Source organism: Salvelinus fontinalis, chromosome 2, assembly GCF_029448725.1.
Source record: "Salvelinus fontinalis isolate EN_2023a chromosome 2, ASM2944872v1, whole genome shotgun sequence".
NCBI classification, from domain to species: Eukaryota; Metazoa; Chordata; class Actinopteri; order Salmoniformes; family Salmonidae; genus Salvelinus; species Salvelinus fontinalis.
The window spans coordinates 99381536-99393193 of record NC_074666.1 but is presented as its reverse complement, the minus strand read 5'-3'; the positions used below and the strand labels follow the sequence as shown (position 1 = coordinate 99393193).

The window sequence follows — 11658 nt, the reverse complement described above, 5'->3', positions numbered from 1 at the left end:
GGGGGGATAGAGACTGGTTGTTACATCAGTAATACTATAATATCTGAGGGGGGATAGAGACTGGTTGTTACATCAGTAATACTATAGTATCTGAGGGGGGATAGAGACTGGTTGTTACATCAGTAATACTATAGTATCTGAGGGGGGATAGAAACTGGTTGTTACATCAGTAATACTATAGTATCTGAGGGGGGATAGAGACTGGTTGTTACATCAGTAATACTATAGTATCTGAGGGGGGATAGAGACTGGTTGTTACATCGGTAATACTATAGTATCTGAGGGGGGAAAGAGACTGGTTTTACATCAGAAGTTAATGGTTATCTGTAGGAATGTGCTGGGTGGATGGGAGGAAGTCACGGGAGAACTATAGGTGATACGGGTGGAGAGCTTTGGTTTAGACATCAAGTGGGTTGAGGTCAGGTCACCTTAAGGGAGACGGAACGGTTTATTACTCTGTCACTTCGTCTTCCTGTTGAACCATAAAAGATGTAAGGATTGGAGAGAAGGAGGAGTGCCTACATTGGAGTATATATATATTTGTGGTGGAAAGATGTTATGGAAAGATGAGGGTTAACTACTCTAGTTGTCTTGAGATATGTGGAGTGTTAACTCCTTAAGTTGTCTTAATAGAGGTGGAGGGTTAACTCCTTCAGTTGTCTTGATAGATGTAGAGGGTTAACTCCTTCAGTTGTCTTGATAGATGTAGAGGGTTAACTCCTTTAGTTGTGGTTTACTTCATGCCTTTACGTTTGGTGTGGGTTTTCATTTTGTTTGCCTGTTCTTGGTGAATTTAGTGGGTCTCATGGTGGAAGTCTTTTAGGCTCCAGTTGTTGTTGCTAGTCAACGTTCAGTGGACACCATGAGTGTCTTTCAGAACCCCTCCTAAAACCCCAGCGGTGTCGTTTTGGTTGCTGTCAGTGACTCTTAGTTCCCCCTTCTGTTTCAGTGACATATTTATTATTGTGGAACGTGACAATAGGACATCAAAAAGAAAGGAGGACCAAGGCACTCTTCATATCATTAATTAAAATGCCTTTATTTGTATAGCATGTTCAATAGAAACAAAGTTTTAAAAATCAGACGAAATCAAATCCCTGACGGAGGCCGTACTCCCTGACGAAGGCCATACTCCCTGACGAAGGCCATACTCCCTGACGGAGGCCATACTCCCTGACGAAGGCCATACTCCCTGACAATGGCCATACTCCCTGACGAAGGCCGTACTCCCTGACGAAGGCCATACTCCCTGACGAAGGCCATACTCCCTGACAATGGCCATACTCCCTGACGAAGGCCATACTCCCTGACAATGGCCATACTCCCTGACGAAGGCCGTACTCCCTGACGAAGGCCATACTCCCTGACAATGGCCATACTCCCTGACGAAGGCCGTACTCCCTGACGAAGGCCATACTCCCTGACGAAGGCCATACTCCCTGACAATGGCCATACTCCCTGACGAAGGCCATACTCCCTGACGAAGGCCATACTCCCTGAAGAAGGCCATACTCCCTGACAATGGCCATACTCCCTGAAGAAGGCCATACTCCCTGACAAAGGCCATACTCCCTGAAGAAGGCCATACTCCCTGACAATGGCCATACTCCCTGACGAAGACCATACTCCCTGACGAAGGCCATACTCCCTGACGAAGGCCATGCAGCCGAAACATGTTGATTTTTAAAACTTTGTTTCTATTGAACATGCCATACAAATAAAGGCATTTTAATTAATTATATGAAGAGTGCCTTGGTCCTCCTTTCTATTTTATGACCAATTCCCCACTTTTACCAAAGAGCACATTCTGTCTACCAAAATGTACTATTGTGTACCTTAGTAGCGCTTCCCTTCCTCCTCTTTCTACTAGTGACAGTAGGACAGTTGTTATCGTTGGCCTAAAACAACTGTGGTAACCTAATAACGTGAGCCCTCTTGACGATTATCATGAAACGTCGTCAACATGAACAGCCCAGCAGGTTTGAGCACATTTTCATTTGGCAGCACATCCATCAAGAGACAATACACTGTAAATGAGTTCCAAATGCCACCCTATTCCCAATATAGTGCCCTTCTTTTGAACAGGGCCCAATAGGGAATAGGGTGGCATTTGGGACCACTCCTGGATGAGTCAAGTGTTAGTTTGAAATGTAATCTCCTGAAGGATCCAGGAACATGAAACTTAAGGGGAAGAAAATATTTAACTACATGACAATAAATGCGAGGTTTAAATAGTTACAAAACAGTATACCTGTTAAAGTTAAAAGTGAACGTCATAAACAGAAGGGGAAATCTGTCACATTTACCGTACCATGTTTTAATGTAGAAAATACTGTATATATTTATATTTTATATTTTTTTACTGTATTTAAGTTTCCAGTAATGTCAACTTATTATACATTTTGATAGTACTGCTTTATTATTCTGGAAAAACTTCATATAAAAAAGGATATAAATATTCACTGAGTGTATAAAACATTAGGAACACCTGCTCTTTCCATGACATAGACTGACCAGGTGAATCCAGGTGAAAGATATGATCCCTTATTGATGTCACTTGTTAAATCCACTTCAATCAGTGTAGATGAAGGGGAGGATTAGATTAGATTTAGATGACCTCAGATTAGATCAGACCTCGATGAACTCAGATTAGAGCAGACCTAGATGAACTCAGATTAGAGCAGACCTAGATAAACTCAGATTAGAGCAGACCTAGATTAACTCAGATTAGAGCAGACCTAGATTAACTCAGATTAGAGCAGACCTAGATTAACTCAGATTAGAGCAGACCTAGATGAACTCAGATTAGAGCAAATAACGTATCAAGTTGTTAATTGTGAGCTAGATTCGGGCATATTCCTTCCTAGAGAGCAAATTTACGAAAAATACATCACAAACTAGATCTAGCTTGTTTAGTATGGACAGACAAGACCTAACTTGTTTAGTAAGGACAGACAAGATCACAAAAAAGCACATCATAAAATGTTTTTACTGTACCTGGTGTTTTAAAATAAATGTAATCTCTATTTTTCTGATGCTCGATGTCCCTGTAGATCTGTATGAGGCCGTGTGAGAAGATGATTTGATGATCTGCAAGCTTTGCTGTCTGTGTGTGTGTGTGTGTGTGTGTGTGTGTGTGTGTGTGTGTGTTATTTACTCTGGGGGCAGGACTACCCATGAAGAGCCCAGAGATTACAGGAAATGATACTGAAAGTAATCCCAGTCCTGGGCTGGGCTGATGTTCCATACCACACAGTTCTTCACTGCTTTCGGCCTCCTCGATTCATAAAGCGTCGCCGAGTTGGAGTTATGATCTAGGATCAGTTTTAATCCTTATAATCATAATGAAAGAGATTCCATGGACGGGGGACCTGATCCTAGACAAGCAGTAGTCTGAGACCCAGATGTTTGAGCTACAGCCAAGGGCTCAACCCTTTTCTCTTGTTAGGGACCCATGAGCGATGGTTTCTCCTCTTTGGGGGACTAATTACATTCAAACTAGCACTGCAGAACTGACTGCAATAGTGTCAGTGAGTAACAACCCGTCATTCAGGTTCTGTTATAAACCCTTCTTTTTTTTCTAGCCTGTTTGGCATATTACTTTATTTCCTCCTTTAGCACCTGTTAGAGGTGTTAAAGGAGTTACTAGACTGGTCACCAATCAGACCTGTTAGTGGTGTTAAAGGAGTTACTAGACTGGTCACCAATCAGACCTGTTAGAGGTGTTAAAGGAGTTACTAGACTGGTCACCAATCAGACCTGTTAGAGGTGTTGAAGGAGTTACTAGACTGGTCACCAATCAGACCTGTTAGAGGTGTTAAAGGAGTTACTAGACTGGTCACCAATCAGACCTGTTTGGATTATACCAGATAACACTGATTGGATTACACCACATAGAACTGCCTGGATTACACCACATAATACTACCTGGATTACACTACATAGTACTGCCTGGATTACACTACATAGTACTGCCTGGATTACACTACATAGAACTGCCTGGATTACACCACATAATACTGCCTGGATTACACCACATAGATCTGCCTGGATTACACCACATAGTACTGCCTGGATTACACTACATAGTACTGCCTGGATTACACTACATAGAACTGCCTGGATTACACCACATAATACTGCCTGGATTACACCACATATTACTGCCTGGATTACGCCACAAAATACTGCCTGGATTACAATACATAGTACTGCCTGGATTACACTACATAGTACTGCCTGGATTACACCACATAATACTGCCTGGATTACACCACATAGAACTGCCCGGATTACACCACATAATACTGCCTGGATTACACCACATAATGCTGCCTGGATTACACCACATAATACTGCCTGGATTACACCACATAATACTGCCTGGATTACACCACATAATGCTGCCTGGATTACACCACATAATACTGCCTGGATTACACCACATAATACTGCCTGGATTACACCACATAGTACTGTCTGGATTACACCACATAGTACTGCCTGGATTACACCACATAGTACTGCCTGGATTACACTACATAGTACTGCCTGGATTACACCACATAGTACTGACTGGATTACACCACATAGCACTGCCTGGATTACACCACATAATACTGCCTGGATTACACCACATAATACTGCTTGGATTACACCACATAGTACTGCCTGGATTACACTACATAGTACTGCCTGGATTACACCACATAGCACAGGGAGGCTGTATCAACGTGAACTGATGTGTGTCGGAGTCTTCATACCTCTTTGTTTTTCTCCGTCACTCTCCATCTCTTTCTCCTCTTCCGTCAGTCTGGAGTGCTGTTCCATCTGTGGCCACAAGGTGGAGTGAAAAGATCATGTAGAAACACATGGAACACCAACCAGCGCCAAATAAACAACACACATCATCTTTCAGTTTAAATTAAATGTTTATTCTGTGATTCTCCTCATAGTTTCAAAAGTTAAAATACACAGAAAATAAACAGTAAAGTCTAATTAGCTTTGCAATATAAATGATTACTATATTCACATGACAAAAGACAGATCAACCGTAACATGCACTTCCCCCACCTCCATGGGGTTCTATCATTACACAACATGGAGTCAGGCTTGTCTTACAAAAACGTTGACTAGTCAGTGGATGTGGCCCATGTGGGATTCATATCCTCTAGTGAAGCCAATTGGCCAGCGCTGTGCTCCAACCTGCTACTACTGAATGAGGCATCAGAACATAGAACAAGAGTAGGTCCCAACGGCACCCTATCCCCTACATAGTACACTACTTTGTATGGGTACTGGTCAAAAGTAGTGCACTATTTGGCATCCTATCCCCTATATAGTACACTACTTTGTATGGGCTCTGGTCAAAAGTAGTGCACTATATAGGGAATAGGGTGCCATTTTGGATTTGACAGACATGTACTCCAGGCTATATATTCCAGGCAATATCACATCCGGCTGTGATTGGGAGTCCCATAGGGCGGCGCACATTTGGCCCAGCGTCGTCCAGGTTTGGCCAGGGTAGGCTGTCATTGTACATAAGATTTTGTTCTTAACTGACTTGCCTAGTTAAATAAAGATGTCCATTCTCAGTTGTCGTCTCTCTAATCTAGGCCAGGTGACTGACAGGAGAGATGACAAATGGCTCTGGGCTTGGATTTAAAAGATGGCTAGCAGTGTTGAAGGTGTGGTTTCTCAGTGAAGGTGCAGCCAGTAAAAGAACAGATATCAGACCTGTACTCCACATCGTAGAAGGAGACCTGCCCCTCTTCATAATCCACAAACACCAGCTCCTTCTGGGGATGAGGGGATGTTGGCCTGGTAGTCGTTAGCATGAAGCTGCATCTCCACAGTCCAAAGTCATACTCAGACCTCCTCAGTATCAGCAGTACCTTCCTCCCCACAGACTCTCTGACCAAGGGTCAGATACACCTATTGTTATTCTCTATATTCTTTATTTTCTTGACCTATAAGTCAAGCATAGATTGGTCACTTTTTATTTTATTTGGCACACAGAAACTAGAGGCCATGAGTAATTGTTTCAAAGATAATAGCACCGGTTGGCCTGTAGGTGGCACTGTCCTAACTTCCAAGAAGTCTTCCCCTTCACCAACACCTCTAGGTAGAACCTGCCTGAGAAGAAGCCCTCCTTACACAGGACACAGGTACACAATTGAAACCTCTTGGGGTTGTCACAGGGAATTCTCCACCTTGTGGGTAAACCTCTCACTTGTTTAATGTTCTCGTGTAAGACGAGGCAGTCGGGGCTAGTGTTGGGGTCAAGGGTCACATCCACCTATTGTTATTCTCTGTATTCTTTATGTGTCTTGACATATCCACCACACCATTTGACCTTTGGCCTATCTCTCTTATATGTATTGTAGCCAGCAACAACCTTCTCAGTAACGGTTCTAGATACGTTTTGCCTGCTATGACTGTAATACAGTATGTTGCTGTTAATCTGCCTCAGTTTAATGCACTGAAGTCACTCTGGATAAGAGTGTCTGATAAATGACCAAATCTATCAGTGAAAAAGAACATACCAAAATGAACTGCAAAGGGTAAAAAACTAAAATATGCAAAAAATATTATAAAAATATAATTAACTAAAAAGTGCACCCCTTCAGGATCCCAAGGACCAGGACTAAAGGACCTACAGCTGCCATCTACCGATCCTTGACTTCGGCGATGTCATTTACAAAATAGCCTCCAACACTCTACTCAGCAAACTGGATGCAGTCTATCACGGTGCCATCCGTTTTGTTACCAAATCAACTTATACCACCCACCACTGCGACCTGTATGCTCTCGTCGGCTGGCCCTCGCTACATATTCGTCGCCAGACACACTGGCTCCAGGTCTTCTATAAGTCTTTGCTAGGTAAAGCTCCGCCTTATCTCAGCTCACTGGTCACCATAGCAACACCCACCCATAGCACGCGCTCCAGCAGGTATATTTCACTGGTCATCACCAAAGCCAACACCTCCTTTGGCCACCTTTCCTTCCAGTTCTCTGCTGCTAATGACTGGAACGAATTGCAAAAATTGCTGAAGTTGGAGACTTATATCTCCCTCACTAACTTTAAGCATCAGCTATCTGAGCAGCTTACCGATCGCTGCAGCTGTACACAACCCATCTGTAAATAGCCCATCCAACTACCTCATCCCCATATTGTTTTTATTTACTTTTTGCACACCAGTATTTCTACTTGCACATCATCATCTGCACATCTATCACTCCAGTGTTAATTTGCTAAATTGTTATTACTTTGCTACTATGGCCTATTTATTGTGTTACCTCCTTACTACATTTGCACACACTGTATATATTTTTTTTCTATTGTGTTGTTGACTGTACATTTGTTAAATTCCATGTGTAACTCTGTGTTGTTGTTTGTGTCGCACTGCTTTGCATATCTTGGCCAGGTCGCAGTTGTACATTTACATTTACATTTTAGTCATTTAGCAGACGCTCTTATCCAGAGCGACTTACAGTAGAGTGCATACATTTTATTACATTTGTTTTACATACTGAGACAAGGATATCCCTACCGGCCAAACCCTCCCTACCTGCCAAACCCTCCCTAACCCGGATGACGCTATGCCAATTGTGCGTCGCCCCACGGATCTCCCGGTTGCGGCCGGCTGCAACAGAGCCTGGGCGCGAACCCAGAGACTCTGGTGGCGCAGCTAGCACTGCGATGCAGTGCCCTAGACCACTGCGCCACCCGGGTGATGTAAATGAGAACTTGTTCTCAACTGGCTTACCTGTTAATTAAATAAAGGTAAAATAAAACAATAAAAACAATTAAAATAAACAGTATGGTACAGCAGTTTTCCCAGAAGCCCGGTGCAGCTCTGGGCGGAGCTCTGGGTCCAACTTCCATATTCATTCTGGTATCCCTAGACTCCCTGGGGGCGAGGCTTGGGAATTCGATTTGGGCGGAACTAGAACTCTGATCGATAAATCTCATTGGCTCGTGGGTGGAATAGCCCGCCTGTTCCAGGAAGTTCCTAAATGACATGTCAGCGAATGAATGGCCGCATATGATCATGAGCAACCCCCTGCTGATGCAATAGGTGTTGACCGGGTCGAAGCTCCTCAGGTCCTCGTGCTGGGTCACATAGACCTTATCCACTGTCCTGTCTGGACGCATACTGATGATGAGGCGGTCCATGTTGCTGGTATCTATGTCACCAGTGTTGTACTTCCTGACATAATTAGGCATGGAATGAGATGCTATAAGGTGGAGGTTGCCCACCTCATAGAACGGGTAGCCCTCATCAGGAAGCAGCCTCTTGCAGACGGCGTTTTCACACTCAAGTCTGTTCCGGAAGTGATGGAAACCAAAGTCTCCGTTGTTGGGGTCGTAATTTGCAAACATCTGGTTGTCATCGTCAAAGACAATGTAATCGTTGGCGAACCAGAAAAGGAGCTTGAGTCCGTGCCTCGGCCAGGGACGACCAAACCTAGAACCTCTCAGCTCCGCCATATTGTTCAATGTTCGAACCATGGTATCCCTGGGGGAGGGAGAGAGAGAGAGAGAGAGAGAGAGAGAGAGAGAGAGAGAGAGAGAGAGAGAGAGAGAGAGAGAGAGAGAGAGAGAGAGAGAGAGAGAGAGAGAGAGAGGGAGAGAGAGAGCGAGAGAGAGAGAGAGGGAGAGAGGGGGGGGGGGAGAGGGAGAGAGGGGGGGGGGAGAGGGAGAGAGAGGGGGGGAGAGAGAGAGAGAGAGGGAGAGAGGGATATAGAAAGAGGGGGAGAGTACAAGGAACCAGACAGCATTAAACAATACAGTTCACGATGATACAGTTAAGTTACCTTCCATATACAGTATACGCCTCTGCTAAGAGGTCTGGACCTTAATGGCGTTGGAGTGCACTAATGTGGCTGTTCCCTACATCACTACACTGGCAAAAGTGTTACAGGCTGTTTAAATGTATTTATATTTCAAGGTTGGATGTTAGCACGTAGAGCACTCCGATTGGTGTCACTTCATTAGTCAGTATGTGTTACACCTGTGCTGGGTTTCAGTATGTGTTACACCTGTGCTGGCTTGTTCGTCTCATTAATTGGAAGGTGATATTTAGGAGTGGCTGGCCCAGGTGATATTTAAGAGTGGCTGGCACAGCGCTCCAGTTGTCTTGATAGATGTGGAGGGTTAACACCTTCAGTTGTCTTGAGAGATGTGAAGGGTTAACTCCTTTAGTTGTCTTGGTAGATGTGGAGGGTTAACTCCTCTAGTTGTCTTGGTAGATGTGGAGGGTTAACACCTTCAGTTGTCTTGAGAGATGTGGAGGGTTAACTCCTTTAGTTGTCTTGGTAGATGTGAAGGGTTAACTCTTCTAGTTGTCTTGATAGATGTGGAGGGTTAACTCCTCTAGTTGTCTTGATAGATGTGGAGGGTTAACTCCTTTAGTTGTCTTGGTAGATGTGGAGGGTTAACTCCTCTAGTTGTCTTGAGAGATGTGGAGGGTTAACTCCTCTAGTTGTCTTGAGAGATGTGGAGGGTTAACTCCTTTAGTTGTCTTGGTAGATGTGAAGGGTTAACTCCTCTAGTTGTCTTGATAGATGTGGAGGGTTAACTCCTTTAGTTGTCTTGATAGATGTGGAGGGTTAACTCCTTTAGTTGTCTTGGTAGATGTGGAGGGTTAACTCCTTTAGTTGTCTTTGTAGATGTGGAGGGTTAACTCCTTTAGTTGTCTTGGTAGATGTGGAGGGTTAACTCCTTTAGTTGTCTTGGTAGATGTGGAGGGTTAACACCTTTAGTTGTCTTGGTAATGTGGAGGGTTAACACCTTTAGTTGTCTTGGTAGATGTGGAGGGTTAACACCTTTAGTTGTCTTGGTAGATGTGGAGGGTTAACTCCTTTAGTTGTCTATGTAGATGTGAAGGGTTAACTCCTTTAGTTGTCTTGGTAGATGTGGAGGGTTAAGTCCTTTAGTTGTCTTGGTAGATGTGGAGGGTTAACTCCTTTAGTTGTCTTGATAGTTGTGGAGGGTTAACTCCTTTAGTTGTCTTGGTAGATGTGGAGGGTTAACTCCTTTAGTTGTCTCTCCCTATTTTCATTTCTAGACAAACAATCCTTTATCTGATCTTCCCTCTTCAGTTTGTTCCACTTTCTTGGATCCTGTCCTTAAATTTGTTGTGGCTTTTTCTTTTGTTTGCCTCTTCCTGGTAAATTTGGTGGGCGCTCATGGTGGGTGTCTTTTATATTCCAGTTGCTGTTGCTAGTCAACTTTCAGTGGACACCCCCTTTAGTGTCTTTCAGAACCCCCCCTAAAAGCCCACCGGTTTCGTTTTGGTTGTTGTCAATGACTCTTTGTAAATTCCCCATTTCAGATTAGAGCAGACCAAGATGAACTCATATTAGAGCAGACCTAGATGAACTCATATTAGAGCAGACCTAAATGAACTCAAATTAGAGCAGACCTAGATGAACTGAGATTAGATCAGGCCTAGGTGAACTCAGATAAGAGCAGACCTAGATGAACTCAAACTAGATCAGACCTAGATGAACTCAAACTAGAGCAAATAAAGTATCAAGTTGTTAATTGTGAGCTAGATTCGGGCATATTCCTTCCTAGAGAGCAAATTTATGAAAATATACATCACAGACTAGATCTAACTTGTTTAGTAAGGACAGACTAGACCTAACTTGTTTAGTAAGGACAGACTAGATCTAACTTGTTTAGTAAGGACAGACAAAATCACAAAAAAAGCACATCATAAAATGTTTTTACTGTACCTGGTGTTTGAAAATAAATGTAATCTCTATTTTCTGGTGCTCGGTGTCCGTGTAGATCTGTATGAGGCCGTGTGAGAAGTTGATTGGATGATCTGCAAGCTTTGCTGTCTCTGTGTGTGTGTGTGTGTGTGTGTGTGTGTGTGTGTGTGTGTGTGTGTGTGTGTGTGTGTGTGTGTGTGTGTGTGTGTGTGTGTGTGTGTGTGTGTGTGTGTGTGTGTCATAATTTACTCTGGGGGCAGGACTCACCATGAAGATCTCAGGAAATGAAACTGAAAGTTATCCAGTCTTGGCCTGGGCTGTGTTACATGCCACAAATGTCCCTACTTTCTGCCTCCTCGTATCATAAAGCGTCTCTGAATCAGTGTTATGATCTAGGATCAGTTCTAATCCTTATAATCATAATGAAAGAGATTACATAGACAGGGGGACCTGATCCTAGACCAGCAGTAGTCTGAGACGCTTTAAGAATACGGGCCCAGATGTTTGAGCTACTGCCAAGGGCTCAACCCTTTTCTCCTTTTAGGGACCCATGAGCTATGGTTTCACCTCCTTGCGGGACTGTTTACATTCAAACTAGCACTGTTAACTGACTGCAATAGCGTCAGTCAGTGGCGACCCGTTATTCAGGGCCTGTTATGAGCCCCACCTTTTGTTATTGCCTGTTTTGCATGTTACTTTGGCATTAATAAGTGTCACATGTGAGTTGCAAACAATGTATAAAAATATATATATATAAAAAAAAAAAAACAGTATTGAGTTAATAAAGTCGCATACAAACATTGTCTCTTTTTTGCTTTCTTGAGTAAGGCAGCTCCAAAATGCAGGTGTTTCAGCCTAGCCCAGTGCTTTCTGTGGTGGAGGGGCAGACAGGGGAATATACAGAGCATAGGGGTTGGTAATCTTCTCTAGTTG

The 11658-nt window shown here is 43.5% G+C and overlaps 2 protein-coding genes across 3 annotated transcripts in view; both read right to left on the bottom strand.

Annotated features, from left to right (window-relative positions):
- The window catches only part of LOC129833093 (uncharacterized), a 7382-nt gene extending 2533 nt beyond the window's left edge, over nucleotides 1-4849 (bottom strand). Inside the window, exon 1 of one of the 2 annotated variants that reach the window (XM_055897400.1) lies at nucleotides 4764-4849. The gene's annotated coding sequence lies outside the window, so the exon portion shown is untranslated. Of the gene's footprint in view, nucleotides 1-2997; nucleotides 3714-4763 lie in introns of those variants that run through there. The other variant, XM_055897391.1, reaches the window with a different exon arrangement.
- A 1748-nt stretch (nucleotides 4850-6597) lies between these two features.
- LOC129833084 (uncharacterized) lies at nucleotides 6598-10907 on the bottom strand. Its single transcript, XM_055897378.1, has 2 exons — nucleotides 10747-10907; nucleotides 6598-8522 (listed from the first exon to the last, which is right to left on the bottom strand). Exon 2 carries the CDS (start codon nucleotides 8513-8515, stop codon nucleotides 7766-7768), a length of 750 nt encoding a protein of 249 aa, XP_055753353.1. The 5' UTR covers nucleotides 8516-8522; nucleotides 10747-10907; the 3' UTR covers nucleotides 6598-7765.
- Between the last annotated feature and the right edge of the window lie 751 nt (nucleotides 10908-11658).

What these genes read in the sequence shown, in the direction of transcription:
- LOC129833084 (XM_055897378.1), bottom strand. Translation starts at nt 8,515, where the DNA reads ATGGTTCGAACATTGAACAATATGGCGGAGCTGAGAGGTTCTAGGTTT.